At 33.4% G+C, this 27,353-nt stretch overlaps 4 protein-coding genes and 1 long non-coding RNA gene across 5 annotated transcripts; 4 read left to right on the top strand and 1 right to left on the bottom strand.

The window, feature by feature from the left end:
- The first annotated feature begins 600 nt into the window (after positions 1–600).
- LOC120579453 (uncharacterized) lies at positions 601–984 on the top strand. Its single transcript, XR_005645307.1, has 3 exons — positions 601–684; positions 772–867; positions 945–984. It is a non-coding gene; the product is annotated as an uncharacterized lncRNA (long non-coding RNA).
- Positions 985–1,280: 296 nt separating this feature from the next.
- Positions 1,281–2,972, top strand: LOC120579483 (involucrin-like). Its single transcript, XM_039831866.1, has one exon. The coding sequence runs from the start codon at positions 1,281–1,283 to the stop codon at positions 2,970–2,972; it is 1,692 nt and encodes a 563-aa protein (XP_039687800.1).
- Positions 2,973–6,972: 4,000 nt separating this feature from the next.
- On the top strand, positions 6,973–11,556 carry LOC11443723 (uncharacterized). The gene is made up of 2 exons (XM_003598878.4): positions 6,973–7,191; positions 9,844–11,556. The coding sequence occupies exons 1-2, from the start codon at positions 7,098–7,100 to the stop codon at positions 10,845–10,847; spliced, it is 1,098 nt and encodes a 365-aa protein (XP_003598926.1). The 5' UTR covers positions 6,973–7,097; the 3' UTR covers positions 10,848–11,556.
- Positions 11,557–19,524: 7,968 nt separating this feature from the next.
- Positions 19,525–21,119, top strand: LOC11445511 (sugar transport protein 1). The gene has a single exon (XM_003598874.2). The coding sequence runs from the start codon at positions 19,584–19,586 to the stop codon at positions 21,117–21,119; it is 1,536 nt and encodes a 511-aa protein (XP_003598922.1). The 5' UTR covers positions 19,525–19,583.
- Positions 21,120–23,626: 2,507 nt separating this feature from the next.
- LOC11444482 (F-box/FBD/LRR-repeat protein At1g16930) lies at positions 23,627–24,989 on the bottom strand. Its single transcript, XM_024778656.1, has 3 exons — positions 24,281–24,989; positions 24,081–24,181; positions 23,627–23,872 (listed from the first exon to the last, which is right to left on the bottom strand). The coding sequence occupies exons 1-3, from the start codon at positions 24,987–24,989 to the stop codon at positions 23,627–23,629; spliced, it is 1,056 nt and encodes a 351-aa protein (XP_024634424.1).
- Positions 24,990–27,353: the final 2,364 nt, after the last annotated feature.

The raw sequence follows: 27,353 nt of genomic DNA, 5'->3' as shown, positions 1-27,353 counted from the left end.
TACGCTTCAAAGAGTGTTAAGTATGGAGAGTTGAGTTTTATGGGAGCTAATTATAATACACTAATTAAAAGGTAAAACAGAAAAATAAAGGATAAATTAGCCTAAAAAAAAACAAACTAGATATTGATTGATTGTGTGCATATTTAACAAAATTTGTCCTACTAGCCAAAACATTGTGGTCTACAAAATTCAATCTCATTCGGCTATTTTTCCTTTTTCTAACATGTTATTTGTTCTTTTTTAGGCAAAGGCTCAATTGTAGTTGAATCAGAAGAAAATGAGGAGTGTTTGGTTTCTAAGAAAAGACCAAGACCCAATTTAATCAAGACTAATGAACCATCTGATTCCATGATGCCGAAGATCAACAAGAAGCAGTTGATCAATGCAGCACAGACGTCGGCAAAAAGAAAGAAAAGGACCAAGGTAACATATTGTTTTACTATTGTTATATTCTTAGCAAAATATTTGGCCTCTTAAGAAATAAATCTTAAAAAGAAGACCAAGGTAACCATATTGTTTTACCCTTGTTATAACCTTTACTGCTATATGATATTTCCTTCTTCTCTAATCATTTCTTTTTTATTTGTCTTGCAGAGGGTGAAATCCTCTCATCAAGCACCAAGAGAGAAGATGGTAATGCCAAATGCTCAAACGACTAGGGAAACGCCTAGATCCACAACCATGGTTAATTTCTTGTTTGACTAATGATTAATTTTTATTTTACTCGTTCGGATAAAAGTCTTCAATAATTTTGCATGTTTTTACTTTCAGGTTTGTGGGTCTTCTATTCTTGAACAATCACAATCCCCCAAGATCAGCAAGAAACGGTTAGCCAAAGCAGCATTAGAAAGAAAGAAAATGACCAAGGTACGTCGATTGTCTTACCCTTACAACTTTACGATCCTTCCTTCTTCGCTGATCTTTTTTTTTTTCTTGTCTTTCAGAGGGTGAAATCCTCTCAACAAACACCGAAAGAGAAGGAGGTAACCTCGTATCCTCAATCAACTAAAGCAACACCTAGTTAATGATTAATTTTTATTTTAGTTAGTCAGGTAACGATCCTTTATATTTTAGCATGTCTGAACTTTCAGGTTGGTGGGTCTTCAGTTACTCAACCATCACCTCCAACGCCAAATATTTCAGCAGACGAGTTGAGCAAATACTTCTCTAAAGTTGACTTTCCAACATCGGTCTCTTTGTCTATTCAGGAGTACATCGACAAAATTAATTCGGCGTTTCGAGGACAAATTCCAACTAAACAAGATGAAGTGACGGCCTTGATGACTCTACTGTTTAGGCTCGGATCAGCCAAGGAAGTGGCCTTTCCTCAACAAATAGTCTTTAACCAGATAGCACTTCGACTAAGTGATATGTTGATAAGCTCCTTAGAATTTAAATATCAACATCAACATGCCACAAATGATCCTCAGAGGTTACAGGAAGAGAAGGCTTTTATCAAGAAAGTGTATGCAGAGCTTGATGAGGAGAAAAAGAAGACCCTGAAAAGACAAAAGAAGATTGAAGATAAGATGACATCCTTAAAGGAGAAGCAGGAGAAAATTAAGAAAGAGTTGGAGCAATTGAAGCCAAAATCTTTGCAACTAGCAACAACATTAAAGAAGATTAACATCAAGAGAACTAGCTTATACACTGATTTGACTCGCATTGATGACGAGTTGAAACCCTTATTAGACCAAACGCCATACCTAGAGATAGACTTCCAAAGGGAATGGGAACAAATAAGAGCTTCCATTGAACAAACTATGGCATCAATACATTTTCCTTCAATTGAATCATCACGTCCTGATGTAGTCGAGCAACAGATAGCTCATATAGTCGAGAAATCAGAGACAGCCTTGGCTGAGCAACCAAAGGTTCCTCAAGTTGGAGAAGTGGCAATTGAAGAAAACAGGCTGGAAGATATTTCCACTGTTTCACGTCCTTCTCTTCACCAAGATGAACCATCACGTCCTGATGTAGTCGAGCAACAGATAGTTCATATAGTCGAGAACTCGAAGACAACCTTGATTGAGCATCCAGAGGTTCCTCAAGTTGGAGAAGTGGCAATTGAAGAAAGCAGGCTGGAAGATATCTCCACTGTTTCACGTCCTTCTCTTCACCAAGATGAACCATCACGTCCTGATGTAGTCGAGCAACAGATAGTTCATATAGTCGAGAACTCGAAGACAACCTTGATTGAGCATCCAGAGGTTCCTCAAGTTGGAGAAGTGGCAATTGAAGAAAGCAGGCTGGAAGATATCTCCACTGTTTCACGTCCTTCTCTTCACCAAGATGAACCATCACGTCCTGATGTAGTCGAGCAACAGATAGTTCATGTAGTCGAGAACTCAGAGACAACCTTGATTGAGCATCTAGAGGTTCCTCAAGTTGGAGAAGTAGCAATTGAAGAAAACAGGCTAGAAGATATCTCCACTGTTTCACGTCCTTCTCTTCACCAAGATGAACCATCACGTCCTGATGTAGTCGAGCAACAGATAGTTCATGCAGTCGAGAACTCAGAGACAACCTTGATTGAGCATCTAGAGGTTCCTCAAGTTGGAGAAGTAGCAATTGAAGAAAACAGGCTGGAAGATATCTCCACTGTTTCACGTCCTTCTCTTCACCAAGATGAACCATCACGTCCTGATGTAGTCGAGCAACAGATAGTTCATATAGTCGAGAACTCAGAGACAACCTTGATTGAGCATCTAGAGGTTCCTCAAGTTGGAGAAGTAGCAATTGAAGAAAACAGGCTAGAAGATATCTCCACTGTTTCAATTCCTTCTCTTCACCAAGATGAACTATCACGTCTTGATGTAGTCGAGCAACAGATAGTTCATATAGTCGAGAACTCAGAGACAACCTTGATTGAGCATCCAGAGGTTCCTCAAGTTCGAGAAGTAGCAATTGAAGAAAACAGGCTCGAAGATATCTCCACTGTTTCAAGTCCTTCTCTTCACCAAGATGAATAAACTGTAAAATTAGGAGAAGATATAATTTAAGGCTAAACCTCTTAAGATTTTATGTAATTTTTATTTTGGTTATACTAATTTGGTGACTAAAGTTATTGCCCAAAGATTGCACCCTAGTCTTTCTCATGTGGTGTGACATACTCAAAACAGTTTCAACTCAAACATGTTTTCTATATGTGTAATTTGAAGGGTGCAAAGACTATCAGACAGGGAAACTGTATTCGGCAAAGTATATATGATATGATTGTTGTATTTTTATTTTTGATTTATTTTAAAGTTAATAATTTCATTGGTAAATCAACTTTGATTCTCTATCAACCAATAAAAATTTGGAGCATTACCATATGGTTAAAGCTAACCAGTTTGAAGTTTAGACGCGATGTGGTATTCTTTCTACCACTATGTTAATACGGAAATTGGAATTTTTTCGATATAGAACAGTCATGTCGATAAAATGACTTGAATTCTCTTTACGATGAAAAATAGGAAAAACAGGTGTTTTGTTTAACGTCTCCTTTTATACAATGCAGAATTGATGACCTACGTATAAATTAATCAGAATTCTTTCGATTTGAATAAAAAAAAACAACTTTGCTGACAATTATTTATTTGGTTAGAAGAGTCCTTCAAATATTTTAATCTTATATTGATAATATTTTTCAAGAATATCAGTTATTCTTCAAAAAAAAATTATATCAGTTAATCTTGTTGGCGGCTAAGTCTTGTAACTGACTACCAACATGTATTGTTGCCTAATGAATATGCACGTTCACAATTAATATACTTGGTCCCCATATTAATTGAAAAAACGGTTTTGGTCACATAGCCTTGATGAGAAAACTATGGACGGTTAACCTTGATATTTTTTTTTTGGTGGGCGATTAATCCAGCTCGTGCGTAGAGATATGTACACTGGTCAAGTGATGTTCCCTCTGGGAATCGAACCCGGTATTCCCTGGATACGTCCTTAAAATGAGTTTTTTGCCACTGAAACCCAAGCAATTTGATTTATTTAATGGGTTAAGAGGGGTACGAGAGGGTAAGAAATAATACACCAAAGTATATATAGTATCTTCATTCTCTTGTTCTTATTTTACATGGATTTCTAATAACAAAAATTTAGTTCTTTTTCCTTCAAAAAAAAAAAATTTAGTTCTTTTGAGCATCTATAAAGTGTTCAACATACCTTATTGATGTTAATTCATTTGTGGTGCTATTAAAATATTGTTACGAAGAGTACTAGATATGAGACCAACGCATCGGGTAATCTGCATGTGATGGTGAAATATGTATAGGAAAACTATTTGGTGCAATTTATGCATGTTATGAATTGTTGGTTGCGAGATACTAAATTTTGATGAAACTGATATGTTGAAATTTGATTATAAATATTTATATTGCTGAGAAATTCTTCTCTTTGTTTTTTTTTTTTTTTTTGACGTTTTTGCTAAGAAATTCTTCTTAACAGTTTATCATAAAACCAATTGTATTTGACATAATAATCTTAAAACCAAACTTGTACACTCACAAAGTGTGAGGGTTTATACCGATTTTAATAACATATAATCTTAATTTATTTACATCCCTTATGCAGAATGATTTATACGATGTTTTTTAATACTATAGTTTCTATTTTAGACCCCATTAAATTTGGTATATACGTAATTTGTGAATTCAAGTTGATGTGTGTATGTTATTTATAATGAGAACACTAACTCGAGAAGATTTATACCAGTCACACATGATAAAAGAAATTAGATTATGAATATTATATATCTTGATGATTACATTTAGTTGAGTATCTTATTGAATCTAGGTGGAGTTATAATTTTTTTCATTATATATACTGATACTACTATTTATACTTGTTTATGGTGATGTTTATTTTGAAGATTTTATTTTATTGTGGAATAATATTTAGTAATATTATTGGTGACAAAGTTGAGAAATCCATGAAGATGCATAGATGATATGCATAAGTGAAACAAGAGCAATAGAGATTGTTATCGTTTAAAAATAATCTAAGTAGATATGTGTATATTTTTGTGGCACTTATTAAACTCATGAGATATTTACCGTCAAATATAATATGGTATATTGTGGATATAATATGGTACATTGTGGATTACTCATTGTCTTAAAATAATACAATGATGTTTTGAAATGAAAATACTCTCTTCGATTACATTTATAAGTAACTTATTTTTTCAGATTCATTAAATAACTGATGTATTTAGACTATATTATAATCGAGATACATCGGTTATTTAATGAATTTGAAAAAGGAAAAGTTGCTTATAAATATGACCGGTTGAAGTATATACTTTTGTGGATTTATTTTTCCCAATGTGGGAGTGTCGTCACTTTAAAACTAATTCAAGCAGACTTATATAAAAATCTACGCATGAGTTTATATTTATCCAATGTGGCGGCGTTGTCGCTTGGAAGCAATTCCAAGTAGACATGTGAAGGTGTTGTGGATTATAATTATTTAAGAAGACTTATGATAATCTATCATAGATGTTGATTTGGTAATATATTTGAAATACTGACTAATATCTTCGTCAATTTATTATTTGTAATGCATCAATATAATGAAAAATATATATACATCGAGGTGGGTGGATTTATGTCCAATAGAGACTTAGAGAGTGACGGTAACCCAACATAAATTGTGAAAAATCACAAGGTATGTTCATATGGGTAAGAACAGGTCACTTGTTAATTCGTTGAGACACTATCCATTTTAATGTTTGCGAGTTCGTTGTAGGTAGGACCACCTCTATGAAAGATTGGGCAGACTTACTAGAGCCACTCATGAAATCCAGGGATATGTGTAAGGCCAAAATGCATCACATCGCGTTGAACAACTTTGGATGAGATATCAATGTAGATAATGAGATTACTAATTCACATACGAAATGAGGTTTATAGAGGTTATAATCTTACCCACATTCTAGTGGGTCAAATTTTATTTTCTCTATGTGCTAGTTCATAGTCCAGAAGTCACCGGTGCTTATGCATTGATTTTTCATGCTCTTCAAAACACTACAAACTTTAAAAATTTGTTTAAAAATTTGTGGGAGATTTTTTTTTATTTTGTAATTATTTTAAAAGTTAACTATTATATTAATTAATCTATACTATATACAAAGAAAATCGGGGGATTTAGAGGGATTTTGGGCTGACTTTTTTGTTATTCCAATTATATCCTTAAACAAATTTTTCTATAATGTTATATTGTTGGTGTTATTAGAAAGATAAGAACTTTTGTTATATTATTGTTGTCATTAAAAAAGATAAATATGGTTTGTTGAGTTTGTTATATTTGAAAGTCATAAATATCTATACTTATAATTTTAATCTATATCAAAAAAATTATATAAAATATCGTTTGTAATTTATTCAATTTTGTTAATTAAATATCATTGATAATCTACACGTGTTAGAGCAACAAAAAGAGCATAATGTGAGTATGAAAGAAAACTTGACAGAAAAGTTGTTATAAAATGATTGTACATATATAATTTCTCATAAAAATAATAGAAGATTTGTTCACAAATTTTAACTCAACCAACAAAAATATCAAAATTGTCCTATCGAACATCGTGGTTGAAATTCAAACTCCAAATTTCACTCGAATGACTTTATCTTTATCTCTTTCTTAATCAATCTTATCAAAATAATTCATTTTTTCAATTAAAATCAACTATGTCATTAAACTCAATATCACGCAAACATATTATAGTTAATTTTTTTGTTCAGAATATTTCGTCTTTTCTTTGTGAAGTTGAATAGTTCTCCCTCCAATTCTATTTATAAATAAACTTTGAATTTTTAAATTTATTAAGTAATTAATGTATCTTCTATAGAATATAGACCAAACACATCAAAACTTAACTTGTCAACAAGTAGCCTCACCTAGTTTAGATACACAACCAAACACGTGACACAGACAGTACAAAACTTGACTTATGTATATAAATACCAAGATTTCTTCTTTCACTTCCACCGCGTCAAATATAACTCAACTCAAAATCAATCTCTCTCTCTCTCTTCAACCTTCTGAATTCGATAAAGCGTTTCAATTTCGCGAACTACCAAAAAAAAAAAAACTAAAGAGAAATGGGAAAATGGAATTATCGTCCGTCACGTAGGTTCCGTCGTAGATCTCCTAATCCTCCTTCCATTTTCTACGATATCAGAGCCCCTCTTCCTGGTAATTTCTTTTTCTCTCTACTTTGTTTTTTTTTTTTTTTTTTTTTTTTTTTAATTCTTTACATTTTTATAATGATTATGTTCTTTATTTGTTTCGAATAGGAAATGGGTTTTTTGAAAACATTGTTAAAGAGGAAGATTTGTCGTTGTTATTGTTGTGTGTTGTGTTGGGTGAGCTGTCTGTAAGTATATACACCGTTAGTGTAGACTAATTTTACACCATCGTCTAATAGAAATATATTATTTGATCGTTATCTTTCAAAAACAGTTACCAAATAAGACTTCATGACGGCTTAAAAATAGTTTACACCATCGGTGTATAACAATTATACCCTTTTAGAAGAGAAACTGGCTGCCCAATAGAATTGTGATCCATTTACATCCATTGTCGGCGTAAAATGCTGTAATCCAATGAGAATCCACTGCTTTACTACATCACCACACGTTTGTAGTATGATTATTTTGAAACTGACAGTGTGGCTTGGTAGAATGGTGGGATTTGATTGAATGTCAGTGTAAAACTGTTTTACGTTGACAATGTATATGAAAGGTTTATATGTATTTTCTCATTTTGTTTCCTGGATGCAAGTTCTGGACAGTTTGTGTTTAAAGTGAACATTTTTCAGCAAATTGTTTTGTGAAGTCTAAGTTGTTTGCTGAAGGTACGCAACAGTAAGGTTGCTGCTTTGCGACCTCGAAGTCATAGGTTTTTCTAGCAGTCTCGCAACTTGCAGGGTAAGGGTGTGTACATCTACCCTCCCTAACCCCCACTTGGTGAGAGCCTCATGGATTGGATCGCTGTTTTAAGTCTCGATTGTTTGCTATTTATGCATCCTTATTCAATTCATAGTTTGATTAAATTATGTGTGTTGCTAGTAGAGATTGTTTGATCTATTTCTTAATTCTTTAGTTAGATATGATTTTCTTGATGCCTCTTGCTTCGATCCATTAAGATGATTGTAGATATTTATTTCAAGGTTTCAGGTTAAAATTGAAACTCTTAATCTTGAATTTACCAGGTTTATAAAGCTTGGCCTTGTTTTCTTGCTGAGAATAGAGATGTCACAAATGCAGTTATAGAAAATGTCATTTATATTCAATATTATTATTGTTTTAAGAAGCCCTTTAGAGATTTTAGATAACCTCAGAAATTACGTAGCTACTCTTAGATAGATAGTAGAGTCCAGTAGTTAGAAAGAGGGTTTGATATGTAGCGTTATACACAATAGAAGAGAGGGGAGGAAGGGAATCACGTAAATGGCGAAAAGAAATTGACGAGGCTGAAAAGGGTACGGGGGAGGAGGATAGGAAACAACTGGCTAAAGACAGTCAGAGAAACCAGTGCTATGATTAATGTGGAATGGGAAGAATCTACAGGCTAATGGCGAAAAGGGAACTGAGGGAAAGTGAAAAAAAAAGTTAGCGAAGATCATTTTGTAGTCGTAAAAGAGGGTAAAGCCAAAAACAGAGAAATAGTATGGGCCGAACAATGTAAGAGACATGAAACACAGTTAGTAATAAACGAAGCAAAAACAGAGATGGGAAAATGGGTTGCAAAACAGAGTAGAAAATAGTGTTTGATAATCACACCTACCAGGTTTGGGTTTTAGATGATCCGGTTAACCCACCACCGCGGCCATAACTGGCGGACTCGAGTTCTTTTGCAGCATGGGATGGATTGTGGACACTGACAGAGCTCTGGCTCACATGCTAACTAACCCATCATCCACCATCATAACTGCCAGACGCGGCTTGTGGTGCAAGATGTAGGTCACAAAAACCAATTCATATTATTAAGTGGCTTCAAGCCCAACACAAGAACATTAATTAAATTTTTATTCTGTCTGAACATTCTCCACCTACTGAAATGACATTGAAATGCACTGAAATTTGCAAAATTAATTGCAGCTAATGGGAAGATATGCAGGGGTGTTTCAGATAAAGTTTGGAGTTGAAATTGGAAGAATCATCCGAGCTTTTGTCTTCAGTGCGTCTATTTGCAGCCGGAACTGCAAAAGATTAATGCAGTAGTAGGTTTTCACTTTTTTTCTTTTCAACCCTTCACCTTTTAAGACAAGGTGAAAACTTTGGGGGTGTATTGTTAGATAACCCCGTTAATTAAGTAGTTACAATTAGATATTTAGAAGATTCAAGTAGTTTGAGAATAGAGAGAGGGTAGATTATCACAATGTGTATAAACAATACAAGAGAGGAGAGATAGAGGATATCAAGCCTTTTTTTTGTGTGTTAGAATAGGAGCCTTTTGACATTGGGAGGTGCATACCCTCCATGTTCTGAAATTCATACTCTAAAACAGGGAATTCTTTCCCATTTCTTTCAAATTAAATTCCAGTTCATATCATGTAACTATACTTTAATCATTGGTTTGGTGTATAGGTGCTCGTTGTCAAACAGGTAACTATACTTTACATAATTGGTTTGTTGTATAGGTGCTCGTTGTCAAAGTTCAATAAAAATTTCAGAATCTTTGTGTGCTTCCATATAATTTCTCGACACAGTTTGTGTGGTTGAATCTTTTTTCCCTGTAATTTCTATGCCTAAAAACTACAATGATAATTTATTATATGTTACGATCTCTTCCATTATAACACCGGATGCAATCTACTGAGTTTCTTTTTTTCAAACATGTTAGAGTTCCGGCACGATGGAATACCAGTATGGGAGAAGAAATATTGCACGTTGAGTGGATGTGTACCATGGCAGAAGATTGTCGATTCCAAAGAGTTGATCTACTGTCACCACAATGTACTCGATTGGAAGGATTCAGGTGCTGAAGAAGCATTTCAAAATGCCAAAAAACGTTACTGGGCAAATGTCAACAACCTTCCCTGTGATATTTCTCTGCCTGATCCAGATGCTTATATTGAGCAAATAGATTGGAATCCTTGTATTGACGCTGAACTGATTAAAGAATTAGATAACGCATTCTTTACTGTCCCTGATGAAGAAGAACAAGAGAATGCCATACAATATAAAAGAACAAAAATTTCAGTCGATGGTGAAAATCCATGGGAATGTGCTGCAACATCTGTTGGCAGAGGTTTAGAAAATAATGAAGTCCAAGGACAAAACCAGGGGGATTATCATGATAATTCTGAAAATGTAGGAACTACTGATAATCCATGGGTGAGTAGTGCCGTTTGTGGAAATCAAGGATTAACTGACAATGCTTGGGAAGGTGGTCATGTTAAGTCCAGGGGTTGGAATGAAGGAAGGGATCATAACAATCAGTGTAGTGGTTGGAATTCTGGATGCTTACAGACGGATAAAGGATGGGGCAAAGTTAGGGATAATTCTTGGTGCCACCAGAAGTCAAATAATTTGGCTAATAGTGGCAACTCTTGGGGCTGCAAGTCTAGTCAACAAAATGTAATTCCAATGAACACAGGATGGAGAAACAGTGGAACAATTGTGCCAAGATGGAAGCAACATGAAAATGCTTACGTTACAAGTGATTCACAGTTTAGAAGGAATAATGGAGGTTGGAACTCTGGGAATCAGAGTTACCACCAAATGAGGGGAGGCTCTAATAGACATAATCCAAGCTATAATGGATCTCAGCCTCAAAGGGATGATAGTCAAACGGGTCATTACTGGAGGAGGGAGCAAAGTAGAAAAAGGGATTTTCGTGCTTAACAGTTTTCACACCATACCGTGCCTCGTTTTTTAATGGACAATAGTATTTGTTTTTTGTTTATACCCGGTCAATGCTGATATGCCAGGGTAACTGTTTATCAGGATTCAGAAGATAGTTGCTGTTTGCAAGAGTATAGGGTATTCTAAGGATTCTCAATCAAGAAGTTTGAGGTACTTGCTTTATCTATGTGGTGTATACTTTACTTCACAGTTTGGTCTTCGATGACGAGAAATTTTTTGGGTTTATCTCTTGTATTTTAGTTCATACTGAACACTTCTCAGTATCAGAGGTGACACCAACACTAATTAAGTTGTGTTATGCTAAATCTAATGTGCTTTTGTGGGTATAACTTTGGAAAATGAACAAGTAAGGCTTCTTTGCAACTCAGTACCTTATTTTGTTTTGATCTTGTAGACTATCAATGTTGGATGCTCTCTTCATAATTATGGGAAGGGTCATTTAGCTATGCTTTGCTTGTATTCTAGTTTTGGAACTTATGTATATCACTGGCCCAAAGTTGAAGGCCAAAGTTGAACATCTGAACAACTCAATACAAATGATAGTTTAATATCAGTTCGGTGACGACTACCATGGATCACTGCTATAGGTGGTCAACAATGAACGATGTTTACTTATCGTTTGATGTTGAAGTTTCGCGTATCTAATAATGTACCATCTGCACTAATTAAATTTTTGTTTCTTTCCTGAGCTCTTTCTTTCTGTGGCACAACTTCCTTCTTCGACTCATGGTGAATGGGCATGTGTGTTTCCGAATTTGAACACAAGTTTTCTGTGTTTGTGTTTTGAGATGAGAACACATATTTTAGTCTCTTAAAATAACATGTGGTGTCACTGTCACTATGTTCTCTCAAAGAAGAGAAATGATTTAAATCCTTTTAAGGGTGTGTTTGTTTTAGAAAAATCTGAAGTTATTTATGTTTGTTCCTAACAGCTTATCATTTGTCAAAAATGTTCATTTTTATAAAGTTCTAAACAAACGACTAAAAATGCCAAAAGTGATTTTTCCTATAAAAATAGAACTATTTTCTTAAAAAAACTAAAACAAACACAACACTAACTTGTCGGTTATTTTGGTCTCTGATGTCAACTGTTTCTTTTACATTTGGCATGGAATACATTCCATGTGTACCCCACGTGGTACTATTATCAGAATCCCTCAATGTTACAATTTAAGTTCAATAATGATCCATAAGTCTTAGCTTAACTGACAAAAATACCAAAATTGTTAGGCGACCGGGGTTCGAACTTCGATACCTCCACTTTGTGTGTGTGAGTTTATGATGGCTTTGCCATCTCTTCTATCTATAAAGAAAAAAAAAAAACTACAATTACAATCAGAAATATGTATATTTTAGTTCACTGTTTTGAAATTTCATTTGTTCATGTTGGTGTTTAAAAAACGAATGAATTTCAATGATTACTTAAAAGAAAAATGAATTTCAAATGATAGTGTTTAAATAAAAATTTGCAGGGAAGAAAATCAGATCGACTCTATGAATGTCGATCTATTGATTACGTCCGCATTTCATTCTCACTTATTAGCTACCCTTATGAAGTCTTTAAAGTTTAAACAACGTTTGATCTGTTTGTTTGTCTTGATAAAAAAAAAAATGCACTATTTATCTTATAACGGACTAATTTGGTCCTTTTTTATGAGTCTAATAGAACTGGACATGTCAATACTATATACACAATAACAATATCTAACATTCATGTACCCTCGCGAGTTTATCTCAGTTGGTATGAACATTGCATAATTTATGTAGAGACTGAGGTTCGAAAGTCGGACACCCCCTTCTCCACATTTAATTGTGTGACCTCCAACCACTAAATTACTAGAAAGAAAAAAAAAATAACTAACATTCATGTCAACTTCAATGTAACATTCATCAAAGCTTATGAAACTAAACGGAGTTACTAGCACGAATCCCATGTGTAATTAGAATTTATACTTAAATATCCAAATGGTATTCGCAAATATCAAACATTTTACTTTGGATAGTTGTAAATATATTAGGTTTTTATCCTTGTTTTTAGTCCTTATAAATTAGTTTCATATTAAATTTTGACCTTGAAATATGTCGATTATTTGATATAAGGACTAAAATGGATATTATATAGATCAAGTTTAATACAAATAATTTTTAAAGACACTAAAACAAAACACCGAGGAACATAACAAATATTCTACATTTGCAAGGATTAAAACAAAACACAACATATTTTTACGGGGTTAAAACCAAAATGCTTCAAGTTTATAGGACCATTTTCATATTTAGGCATGTAATTTATTTTTGCTTTTTTACGAAAAACTAATTAATTTTTTTAATTTGAGTTAAGAACATATTGACATCATATTAAAAGAATATGGTGGTGAGGAATTTAGGAAAATAACTTGGATCAATTGGGATACATATTGTGTTTGAAAAAAGAATATAATGGTTTGGGGGTTAGGAGGTTAATGTAGTTTTATTTAGATTTTCTTGGTAAATGATGCTGGAGGATGTTAGAGGATACAAATAGTTTATGGTATAGGGTGTTATGTGCGCGTTATGGGCAAGTAGGGGGTAGGTTGTGTGTTGTTGAGAGGGGTGATGGGTCGGTGTGGCGGCAGACTATGAAAAGTATAAGAAAGGGCGTGGGTCAGGTGGATGTTGGGTGGTTGAGAGATAACATTAGTCAGAACGTGGGTGATGCGACTTCTACTATGTTTTGGTTAGATCCCTGGTTGGGTGGTATGCTCCTGAAGGAGAGTTTTGGAAGATTATATGAGTTAGCGGATAAAAAATTGGCAATTGTAGAGCATATGTTTATTATAGGGTGGGGAGAGAATGGTGAGGCGTGTAAGTGGTGTAGGAGGTTGTTTTCTTGGGAGGAAGAGTTGCTCAGGGAGTGAGACGATTAACTATAGAGTTTGTGCAGGTTGAATCAGTTGATCATTGGATTTGGCATCTGCATTCATGTCATTTTTATATTGTTAGTAGTGCCTACAACAAGTTGACAAAAATTGACATCAATCAGCACCAAAATCCTCACCACTTTTGCTGGCTCAAGGTTCTTCCTCTAAAGATGTCTATTTTTATTTGGAGGCTTCTGCGGAAGTGCCGAAAAAGGATTATTTATTGCGTAGGAGCATTATTGCAGCTACCGAGCAAGGTTGCACGGCGAACTGTGGTGAGAATGAGAACATTCACTATTTTTTTTTTAAATATGACGTTTATAGAAAACTTTGGTATTTTATTTCCAGTTGACTTGGTTTCTCTACTGCTTTCAATAACAAGGTTCTTCAACATATTTATTAATTTGGCAGTTCAGGGGGTTTCTCACATGAGGTTCAAAACTCTCTAAATTAAATGTTACTTGGCTTTGTGTCACTGAGATTATTTGAAAGGAACGTAACAGACATATTTTCTAGAGGAAGGAGGACATATTACATCATGGCTCTTTGTGAAAGGGTAAAACTTTGTCGTATTGGTGGTTTAAGTCGAAATATGTTTTATTCGACTTTGATTACCAATTCTGGAGGCTTAATCCTATATATGTTTTGTTTAACTACAATTATGTAGCTTGTTTAGCTTGCCTTTCATATATTTCAGATATTGTGTATTACTTTGTTTCTTGTCAAGCTTTCTTCAGAACACCTTTTACTGAGGTAACTTGATTTGGTTTCTTAATATATCAGTTTCTCTTGGGTTTTTTTTTTATAAAAAATAAATAATATTGGTTTATTCATTTAGTCGTCAACCTATCATTTTATTCTAAATTTAATATGGAACGTTATATTTATTAAAATTTATATTATGGTTTCAATTACATTACATGATATATCATGTGTATCCAATACAACACAGTGCTCTCCAAATCAAACAAAGAAGAATCAAATGCATCATACCCAAAAAATTAAAATAAGCAAATCTCCTGAAAGTAGAAAAATGAACTATAGGAAAGATAGTTTAGTCAAACAGTGGAGAAAAAAAAAATCTAGCCATAGAAAATATTCATGTTATCGTTCATCCATGCTATGAGGACACTTCTCTAGTTTCCAATCATTTGGCAAAATTTCTGCAGCACAGATTACTCTAGCTTCTGAATGTTCCCCATAATTTATCTGCAATACAAAAAATCACCAAAGTCGTCACATCTGAGTTAGATAATTATTTCACAAAATAAATTAATAATGAAAGACTCATAAATTCAAATTATTCGTTTTTACATGAACACGAACAATATCAGTTTTTCATGTTACCAGACAAGTACAACATCAAGAAAACAGGAAGTCAATCCTTATGTAAACTTTAAAAAATTAGAGAGAATATAATGCATATCAAACAGAAAATCATAGCCTTTGTAGCACTGATAATTGATCGAATGTGTGTCGTGTCCCACTTGCATCATTGTTTAATACCGACACGACACTGACGCATGTGATAACATTTAATTTATGTCATTTTGCTTGACTTCTTATTATGACAGTTAGGGATAGTTATCATGTCAGTTGTGATTATGGGATATTTACCGAGTGGCGGCTATGAGAGGGAGAGACCAAGCTCTAGAATTATTGCAAGGGACAGATCAAGACTATTGAATTTCTTGACTAGCGTGTGTAAATGTTTAGACCATCTCTTTCTTGGATAACAACAGACTATCTTAAAAGTGAGGCAGATAGGAAGCAAACAAGATCCAACGGAAGAGATAGACTTTTATTAGCAACAATTCCGTAGATTAAAGTGATCAGAGAGAGAGAAAAATGTACACGCTCTAGGGCCGTTTTGAGAGCCGCCAAGCTCCCTCAAAACTCAGACTTCTTTCACACCATTCTATTTCCCTATTTTCTGTAATCTTTTAGTTAGTTTACTTACGGCCATGCCACTTATAACTGTGTTATTTCCCTCCTTACACTCCTTCCCATTCCTTCATACATATACTTCTGTATAAAAAGTCTTTTATTGACATCCATGCTATAAAAGGATTGGAAATTGACTAAGAAAACTTCCCACATAAGTTGAAATAAACTTCTGCAGGTCACCTTTTATTAAAAAAAAAAATCTCATTTAGCTTATGCATAAAAACCTATAAACAAATAAGATCATGTTTTCGTGATTATTTTATATCAAATATGTAACTCCTATGAGCAGTTAAATGCCTATATGCTAATTCAAGCTAGTCCAAATCAAGCATTCTCAAAACTTAGGAGCTAATTTAATTTGAGTTATATCAGATATGTAGCTTCTAGAGCAGCAGCTAAATGCCTATATGCTAATTCAAGTTAGTCCAATGTGTGATTCAAGATGCACAATCAAGCATTTCTCAAAACTTAGGAGCTAAGTTTATTATGCTAAGAAGCCTCAATGAAATTAGAAGTTAATTCATACTAGCATTACATGTTAGTATCCAAGTACAATTTGTTTCTCCACCTAAGGGACCTATAGTTATAAATGACAACAAGGGAAACAAAAATAAAGGAGGCAAAAATCAAAGTAAAGAATTTCTCTTTCAAAATTAGAATGCACTTCACCTTTTGAATCTAATTGATGATATGAACTTTTGCAGAAGGTGAGTTTTGAAGCAAAAAGTAAACTATTCCATCAGGTATGGATGAAGATCCTTCTTTAAATGCTTCTCTTAACTTGGCAGCTTCTTCTTGTGACCCGGCAGGCAACTGAGCTAATTTGGCATCTATCAGTGACTTGGATAATCCACATGAAAGTCGACTCATTTTTACTCTCAGTGACTTCAAGTTACGCAAGGAATGGAGTTTAACCTTCAACAAACCAGGAACTAAGGAGAGAACCTATGCAACGAAGGATGACAGTGAATCATGATCAGTTTAGTGAAGTTGTATCTTAAATTTAGAAATAACCAAATCAACATATAAATCATGCAAGCATATCGGAAACAAAACAAAAATAATGCATCAAAATATGCCAAGTTAAGGTATGAAAGAATTACACGAATAGAATAATGTCAAGATGCAGACGCGTGCTAACCAGTCAACCTAACATTTTGAAGCACATTTAACTAATATCATCTAACATTCTTGCAAACTGTATCAAGGTATACCTGAAGAGTATTCGAAGAGACGGTCAATGTTTTGGTATCAGCAAGCTCTTGCAACCAGCTAAGGAGAATCGAAGGAGCAGTTACATAATTCCACCACATATTTGCATAAATCTTGACGTGTTTAACAGAACTAGGATTGTTTCCTGATAGTATCTCGAAAGGTGTACCGACAAAAGAAAAAGTACAAAGACCTGGCGTTGATAACTCAATTTTGCAGTAGTTTTTCTTGGGTTCATAATATACTTGAATTTTTAATTTGACAAGCGTGGTACTTGATATGTATAGATTTTGTTCACCAATAATTTCAAAATTAGAAATCATCAAACTATTCAATCTTGGATACGCTGAAAAAGGCTCGGCTCCACCACGAAAGGCGACATCCCCTAGATGCAAGCGAGTTAATGCTGGCAAATTCAGATAATCAGGAAAAAATATTTTCTTAGACGTTCTAGGATGAGCAACATAAAGGTTAAGAGAGGTTAAAGTGTGACATGAGAAAAAGCAAGACGAAAAAGATTTAATATCGCTGTTGACATCAATTTGTAATCGCTGGACATTATGTGAAACCGCATAATTAAAAATCCTTTTGAGTAGATAAGGTGCCATGATACCCTTACGCTGAAAATTGAGTGCGTATAGTGAGTTTGAGCGATCACGTAGAGACAAAACTTGCGACACAAATTTGTCAAAATTCGTTAGAGTCTTAAATTGTGAAGAAATTAATGTAAGGGTTGGAAGACGTTTCCAGAGATTCTTCCATCTTTTGGACAAGATACAAGTTTGAATGGCTAGTTTAGTATCCAAAGAGAGAGTATTTGAAGAAGAACACAATCGGGTAAATCACTTAACCTATCTTCCTTGCCGTCTTCTTCTTCTTCTTCTATTTCGCAAAATTCATGAAGAGATTTCTTGAAATCTTTGAGAGTGTTAACGAGAGAAGAACGAAATGAACGAGCGAAAGGATGCTTCAAGAGATTCTTCCATCTTGTGGACAAAATATTTTGATATACCTCAAGAGTTTGACCGGGACGTACTTTGGATTTTCGTTTTGGTCTCCTCATTGTTTCAGAATTTTTGAGTGAGAAGAAGTAATTGTTTTATAAGTTCTGAGAAGTAGTAAATTTTTTTAACAAATTCTGGTATTTTTGTGCGAGCAAGTGGGAATAAAACAAATTCTGAATCGAACTTGATTCAGGCTTTGTTATATGCTCGTACGATTTTTTTTTGTTGACAAATTACAAGTATTCCGCTTTCAAAAAAAAATAGTTACAAGTATTCCGGTTATTGCTCATTTAGGAATTTTAATATAAAAATATCGATGTTTATTTATTAGGAAAATGAATTCAAAAGTATATAATAAATTAAGTGAAAAATATAACAATATAAATTTTTGATTTGATAGTCTTTATTTGTACCAGCACTAGACGGACGCATGTAAATAATGAACAATATTTTTTTTATTAAATTAAAAAATTTAACCAAAATTAATAACATTTTTATTAGAATTATACGTATGGATGTTTTCCTTAAAAAAAAACGTATGAATGTCTGTGATGTTTAAAGTCTTATCATTTTCAATGAAATCACTCTTTCAAAACATAACCTCCCGAACCTATAATATTTGAAGAAGACCACTTAACCTTAACAACCTTCTTGTAACCTGACAAATCAGCCCAACTTTTTAACATTCTAAGCGGGCGAGGACCCCAGTTTTCATTATAAAGAAACAAAACAACCGGACAATGATCATAAACACCTTTGTGATCATAACAAGAAACGATCTAACTATATACACCATCACCACAGTATCAAGTAAATCCACGAGCGCAATGGGAGATCTATGAGAACATTGGCTTCATCATTTCCGTGACCAGTCTTGTCCTCTCCTTTTCTATCTTAAATTGTTTATATATGTGTCATATGTTGTTTTTATACAGTGCCAGATTGAATTTGCTACTATTTGAGCTTATACAAAACAATTTTTAATTTTATGCACTAGTATTCATAAATTTATCGATGTAGTTTATGAAAAAACACATGATGAAGATACAATTTTTGTTAATAAGAACTTATCAATTAACATCAAAACTTATTTATTTGTATAAACTAAAGAATATATCGATCGAAGGGAGCTGGTCTCTTTGTTTGCTTTAGTTTTTAAGAGCGAAATATTCCTATTAAACCGATCTATCTGTTCCTTGATGCATGAAAACTGGTAACTAACTTTAGGATTTAATTTTTTTTTTTTTTTTGAAAGATTTAGGATTTAATTTTTATTGTGTTATGTTATGCCACAACTTTGAATATATAAAACTTATTATATTTCTTAAAAAAAAAAAAACTTATTATATTAGCCAAATAAACTAAAACACCTATTATAGTGGCCTCAAGCCCTTTTTTTTGTAACAAAAAAAGTTATTATATTAGCTAAACTGGCTCCTCTATTTTGTTATTTTTAAAGTAATCTAATCTCTAAAAACGTATAATTCGCAATATTAATTGGCTTCCTAAGTGGATGGATAATAGGGTCACATAAAAATAAATTCTATTAATAGTGTCATTTGATTCAATCTTCTCCCTAGAATTCCAATGTAGTCTTAATCTATTTTTATATATAAATAAATATACAGATCTCTGATTTTGCTAAGGAAATCATGGCTAAGGAAGGAATCATGGATGTTGCAACCCAATATCCTGGAAAACTCACCTTTAGGGTTATTATCACTTGTGTCATGGCAGCAAGTGGTGGATTAATTTATGGATATGATCACGGTGTTTCTGGTGGTGTAACATCTATGGATTCCTTCTTAAAACAATTCTTTCCTTCTGTTTATGAACAGCAAATAAATACAAAAGCTTCTTCAAATCAATATTGCAAATTCAACAGTCAAACATTGACATTCTTTACATCTTCCATTTATATAAGTGCTCTTATATCTAGTCTTGGGGCATCAAGCTTAACAAGAATGATGGGTAGGCGAGCAACAATGATTTTAGGTGGATTATTCTTTGTGTCGGGTGCCTTACTCAATTCATTCGCCCAGAACATTGCGATGCTTATCATTGGAAGGTTGTTACTTGGTTTTGGTATTGGATGTGCCAATCAGTCGGTTCCAATCTATATCTCAGAAATGGCACCTTCTCAATATAGAGGAGCCTTAAACATGTGTTTTCAATTTTCGATTACTATTGGTATGTTTGCAGCCAATCTGGCAAACTATTACTGTGCCAAGTTATGGAATGGTGAGGGATGGCGATTAAGCTTGGGGCTAGGTGCGGTACCTGCGGTGATTTTCGTTGTAGGCACACTTTTTCTTCCTGATTCACCAAGCTCACTTGTTTCACGCGGTCGCCATGAAGCCGCAAGAAAGGAGCTTGCAAAAATTCGCGGTACTGATGATGTTGATGCCGAGTTTAATGATATTGTTGCTGCTAGTGAAGCCTCGGATCAAGTGAAAAACCCGTGGAAAACCTTGAACAAGAGAAAAAATAGGCCCCCGATGGTTTTCGCTATAATGATTCCTTTCTTCCAACAATTCACTGGATTGAATGTGATCACATTCTACGCTCCTATTCTATTCAGAACGATTGGTTTTGGAAGTCAAGCTTCACTCATGTCTGCCGCGATCATTGGAGGCTTTAAACCTCTTGCCACTCTGGTTTCAATCGTACTTGTGGATAAATTTGGACGACGCACCCTTTTCCTTGAGGGTGGTGCTCAAATGTTGGTTTGTCAAATTTTGATGGCAATTGCTATTGGTGTAACATTTGGAACAAGTGGGAACCCAGGGCAATTACCTCAATGGTTTGCAATTACCATCGTAGGCGTAATCTGCATATATGTTTCAGGTTTCGCTTGGTCTTGGGGACCTCTAGCATGGTTAGTACCTAGCGAAATTTTTCCACTCGAAATTCGATCTGCTTGTCAGAGTATTACAGTTGCTGTCAACATGACCAGCATTTTCATCATAGCTCAATTCTTCACCGAAATGCTTTGTCACTTCAAGTTTGGTTTGTTCCTCTTCTTTTCCGGCTTTGTAATCATCATGACTTTATTCATCTACAAGTTGTTTCCAGAAACTAAGGGTGTCCCACTTGAGGATATGCAGATGGTTTGGAAGAAACACCCCTTTTGGGGAAAGTATTTGGAGAAAGAGAGTAAGAAAAAAACTGTCAAGCAAGACACCTAATTTTTTTTATTCTTTAGTTTTACCATATGTTACTCCCTCCCTCTGTTATTATAAACCCTTTTGACAAATGTCACATGTATCGAGAAAAGTGGATAGTGTAATTAATATGTTCATTTCGACTGTGAATAATATTAAGTTGTCTTTTGTTTCTATGTGTTTAATTTTACTTTTTTATTCCAAAATAAGTTAGTAGTATTAATTAAGATTTTGTTTTGAAAAAATTATAAATACATGTAGTAATTTAGTAATTTTTATAGGATTTATATCTAGGAACAATAACCCCTTCAAAAAAAAAAAATCTAGGAACAATAATTTTTTAAAAGGGTGTCTATACTTAGGGACGGAAGAAGTGACATAAACGAAACAAGCTAGAGTTGAAAGGAAACATAAAATAAAAAAATCTAAATTAATTGATTAAAAGAAGAAAAGTTTTACCTAGATTTTTCAACAAGTCTTTGACAACGGCGATAAAAACTTGACACGCCCGCAAGTGTACTGGTATGTCGTCATAATAAAAGAGAATCATATCCATAGCGACTTCTGAATATCAAGGTTACCTTTTTCTTCTAATTATGTAAAAAAGTATCTCAAGGTTACCACTATAATGAACATTCCATATCATATTCCTTTCTTAAACTTCAGAAATTCACTACTAACGGATGAGGTAATCTTTAAAATATGAAATATTCAATTACTTACAACAACAAAAATGTCTCACCAACATAGCTCCATATTCTCATGGTTTCTATGTCAGCTCAACCCCTTAAGTTTGATTACCTATTTCATTCCAAAATTTATCTGGCTATTCTCATGGTTCTAAACCTTCGTCTATATTTTCCTAAAATACACCAAGGCTAGATTACTCACTCATTTCTATTGGTAAGTTTCTCACTGATAAATCACTCCTTGTTATAGCAGTTCAGAATTCTTTGAAGGGTATATGGGTTGATCCAATTGGGCTTAAGGTTACTGAAATTGAATGAGACTTTTTCCAATTAATCATCTATAATGAATTTGATGTTAAAGAAGCTGTTAAAGGGAATTCTTGGATTATTCCAAACACTTGGTTTGTTGTTCATAGCTGGGACCGGGATGTTAAATTGGAAGAATTAGATTTTAACCATGCTAGTCTGTGGATTTAAATATGGGAGGTTACCATTGATTGCAAGTCTATTTCTATAGGAGCTCAGCTAGGAGCTCAATTAAGTGAGGTGGAGGACAATGGGAGGTTACTTTTGATTCGAGATCGAGACTATTGCATGTTCTAATGTCAATTGCTAGTTTCTTAATTATTTCCTCTTAACACTGTAATTTGGTATTGTGAATAGTAGCACTTGCAAACTAGTCGATGTTCTTATGTCAATTTCTAGTTTCTTAGTTATTTTACTTTTGTTTTCTTATTTCTTGAGGAATACTCAAAACTGAAATAGTTGGTCAGTATTCAACTTATTTAATATGAGATGAACTCATACGTGTTTACAAGTCGTTTGATTAATTGAGATTGAAAAGTTGTTGTAAAAATCTCAATTAGTTGGCAACCTACCGACCGATAAGTTACTCAAGACAGATTTAATTAATTCAAACCAGCCAGCCCATGTGAGAACTTTCACCATTTCAAATCGCTATTGCACTACAATTTCTACCTTGTGTTGCAACATTTTCTTGAAACTTTATTTAGCCGAGCAATGAAAACACAACAACAACCAGGCCATATCCCACTAAGTGGTATCGGTTATATGGATCAAATTACGTCATAATATTTTATCATAAACAAATTTTACTAACCAAAGAAGTGGAAAAGCTAATATTTTGATATGAAGAAATCTGAAAGGTGTTAAAACCTATTTATAAATTTTCATATGTATTTTTCTTGAAGATTCTAAAATGGGCAAAAAAAAAACCAAGTTTCTGCTCATTTCTTACTTCCACAATCATCCTTAAAATTGATTTACATTTCTCCCATTTAACTTGCTTTAGCTATGCATTACTCATTAAGGAAACAAAGAAGGATCCGAAAGGTGTTTAAACGGACAAAACCCAAAATTACCAAATATATAAATTACTAAAAGTAGAAGCCGTGAATCAAATTAGGAACAATAGTATGTCAAATCAAGAACATAAATATAGCATAAACATGTTATCCAGCTAGTAGAGTGTTTTTGTTTAAGGCCATCCATGCTTTGAGGACACTCTCCTGATTCCAATCTCTTAGCAAAACTTCTGCATCACAAATTCTTCCAACTTTTGTATCCACCATCATGCCTTTTCTGCAAAACTCAACATGTATAACTTCTACTCTTGTGTGAACTTGGTTCGGGTTTCAACTGAAAAAAAAAGGACACCATTAAGAGTATGAACTTGCACTAACATTTGAGCAAATTGAAATTACGAGTATAACACATGAACTTGGAAAAGTAGATCATTTACATTTTACAAACAACTACATGATCAGAAAATAGAGAAAATAAAAAGCAAATACTATTTGAAGCACATTTCACCTTTTGAATCTAATTAATGATAAGAACTTCAGCTGAAGGTGAGTTTTGAAGCAAAAAGTCGACTATTCCATCAGGTATGGACGAACTACCCTTTTTAAATGATTCTTTTAACTTGGCAAATTCTTCCTTCGACCTGGTTGGCAGCTGCTCCTTGAATAATGAATATGAAATTCGTTTCATTTTTACTCTTAATGACTTCAAGTTACACAAGGAAGGTAGCTTAACCTTCAATAAATCAGGAACTAAGGAGAGAACCTAAGCAATAATGAACGACATCGAATCATGATTAATTTAATGAATTCATATATTCATTAGAAAATATAGAAATAAGTAGAAATATAAATCTATCAATCAACTTAAGAAGAAAAGCAAAAACTAAGCCTCAAATAAGTCAAACCATAACACTTTGAAGGACACTTAACTAATATTATCTATCATAATCGATACTCTATCAAGGTTATACCTGAAGAGTAGTTGAAGATATTGCCAATGATTCAATATCAGTAAGCTCCATCAGCCAACTAAGTATAGCCGGGGAATCCATTTCAAGATTCATACACATATCTGCATAAGTATCAATATATACACACTTAATAGAACAAAGATGGCTCCCACATGGTAGCAGTTTATTATGAAAAGGAGTGCCTATAAATGCAAAAGTACTTAGATTTGGAGTAGATAACTCAATTTTGTAGTAATTTTCAAAAAGAAACATCATTTCTATTTCTAATTTGTCCAGCGTGGTACTTGATATGGATAGATTTTGTTCCCCAAGAATTTTAAAATCAGAAAGCATCAAACTATTCAACTTAGTAAACCCCGAAAAAGGATCATCTCCGCCACGAAAGGAGACAAGCCATAGATACAAGCTGGTCACTGATGGCAAATTCAGAGAATTCGGAAATAATATTCTCTTGCTCAAAGTTTTAGGGGAAACTTTAAAGCGAAGAGATGTTAATGTGTTACATGAAAAGAAACAAGATGGCAATTGTTGAATATCACAAGTGCCTTTGAGCTGTAATTCATTGACGTTATGTGAAACAGCATAATTTAAAATCTTTTCAAAGAGGCGAGGATCTATGGTCCCGTTGTAGATAAATTTGAGAGTGTGCAGTGAGGTCGGGACATTGCGAAGAGACAAAAGAGGAGTCACGAATTTTGTGAAAGCTTTGAGAGTCTTAAAGTGTGAAGAAGTTAGTGTAAGGGTGGGAAGATGCTTCCATAGATTTTTCCATCTTTTGGAGAGAATAGAAGTTTGAACGGTTTGTTTGACTTTCAAAGAGGAGAGTATGTGAAGAATAAGGCCATCTGGTAAATCACTGATTCTATCTTCCTTTTTATCGTTGTTATAATTTCGTCTTCTTGTCTTCATCGTCTCAAAACCTGCAAATAAGAAGCAATTGTTCGACAAGTTTTGTTTAGAAAACTGAAAAACATCAAAGTGAAAATTAGGTCGCTATAGATAGAGAATTTGAGATATACATCCGCATTTGAGAAGAAGAAAACAAAAAAAAACCAACGAACCCTAGTTTTGATTTTGAGTTTGGACTCTCCTAACAGCGAGAAACTGGATCAATTTTAATGATGATGAGATAATATAGGAAACAAAAACCTACCTGGCTTAATTTTTGGAGTGAATCTCTAATTCGTTATTTGTGGTGAGATGATCGGAAGGAAAAAAAAAATAGGGTTAACAGGTGTTTTTCCCTGTAATATAGGTCATTTTCGGTTTTCCCTGTAAAATTATTTTTTTGATTTACCCCGTGTAATTTTTTTTTGTTTTGATTTACCCCCCTAACAGGCCAAACGAAAACGAAAATTTCTTGAAAAAAAAATTAAATTGGTTTTTGTTTGGCCTATTAGGGGGTAAATCAAAACAAAAAAAAATTACAGGGGGTAAATCAAAAAAATAATTTTACAGGGGGGAAAACCGGAAATGACCTATATTACAGGGGTGTAAAGACCTATTAACCCAAAAAAATATGTCAATACATTCATACAATATGAATTCGAAATCTCTAATAAAAAAGATAAATATGTGAATAAACTTACATCACTCGTATTAATAGCATAAAACAGTAGAGCATGTATGCCTACAAATATGATTATATTCAAATATTCAGAATACTCAAGTCTCTCGATCTACAACAATGACAAAGTTAAAATCATTGATTGAATCTGCACTAAATCTAAACTAATTTTTAAACGTTAATCAAATAAACACTGCACTAAGATGTGAAATCTAAAACAGACCACACAAAGTCGAGAAATCTAAAACAAACAACAATAAGACAAGAAATCAAACGAAAGAATATCGTAATTGACCCTAAACCACATCTTTTCGAAAAATCAAAAGGAAAAAAAATGGTGACGATTAAAGTTTGGGATGGAGAAAAAACCGGAAAGAAAGAGATTTGAGTATTTCTAAAATTTAAAAATAATATAAAAAAATTTCGTTAATTTAAGAATACTCCTCAAAGTAAGTGACAGAAGAATAAGTTCATTTAAAAAGGTAACTATGGAATAAGTATTTTTTGTCCTTGAGCACATAGCTCAATTCGTAGAAACAATGAACAATGCATTGCAACAGGTAGGGTTCGAAGTTTAAACTTTGTATTACTCATTTTAAAAGGTAAATTTTTAACCATTATATTTCATATCATAAAAAATTATTTTTATTTTATGTTTATCACATGTTTGGCATGAGATGAACAATGTTGTCCGTCTATAATTTAGTTTAATATATATGTGTTATGAATAATATTAATATGATGTGGATGTCCATTTTCCCTAGACCTTTTATATCCCTTAATTTCTATGACTAAATGTCTTTATTCATTCTTATTGATATTTAGTCTCATGATTCTTCATGTACTTGTAAGTTACAACTTTTGTATCCTATAAATAGGACCAACATTGCCGGTAAAGAACATACTTGAGAAGTAATACAACATTTGTTATCTCTTTATCGCTTTCTCTCTAGCTACGATCTTCTATATTATACAATATCTTAGAATACTTTAGATTAATTTCGTAACACGTTATCAACACGATGCTAAACATTTGAGATTCAATTATTTGGAACATTGTAGTTTTGTTTGAAAGAAGAACTAGGGCATATAATTCGGTAACACACAGACTGATAATCCTTGTGGTAAACCTTTCGAACCATTTTCTTTTTTTCTTTACTTTTTTGAACCATTTTCTTTAGTTATATCTATAATCTATACTATACATAAAAAAAATTAAAAAATTAAAAAAATTACCCTTTTCAGCACACTTTTGGGTTGGACTTTTCTTTCCAAAAATATCCTTAATTTTTAATTTTAATTTTAAATATAAATAACACATGTAACAAATAGATAATATAAATTTAATTTAAGGAGAAAACTTCCACACAATTCCTTATGAATTGTTCTGTTAGTCAATTATAAAATAACACGTGAATTAATGATTCATGTCACTAATTGTCCCGGTTAACCCTTTACCTCCGTTAATCACAAATAAAACTCACAAAAAATTAGCACAAAACAAAAACTTGTGTTACTTTTTTATCAGCTTATTTTATATGTTGTACATCTGTGTTGTTCCCCTTAATACATCGACAAAAATTGTCAAGTATTTTCATATCCCTTCCACAAAAAAAACTGTGTTTCCATATTATTTTATTACTTCCACAAAAAACAGTATTTTCATATTATCTATACTATATATAAAGAAAAATACTCCTTTCAGC

The sequence above is a fragment of the Medicago truncatula genome, chromosome 3, assembly GCF_003473485.1.
Source record: "Medicago truncatula cultivar Jemalong A17 chromosome 3, MtrunA17r5.0-ANR, whole genome shotgun sequence".
Lineage (NCBI taxonomy): Eukaryota > Viridiplantae > Streptophyta > Magnoliopsida > Fabales > Fabaceae > Medicago > Medicago truncatula.
This window is presented reverse-complemented; position numbering and strand designations above follow the sequence as displayed.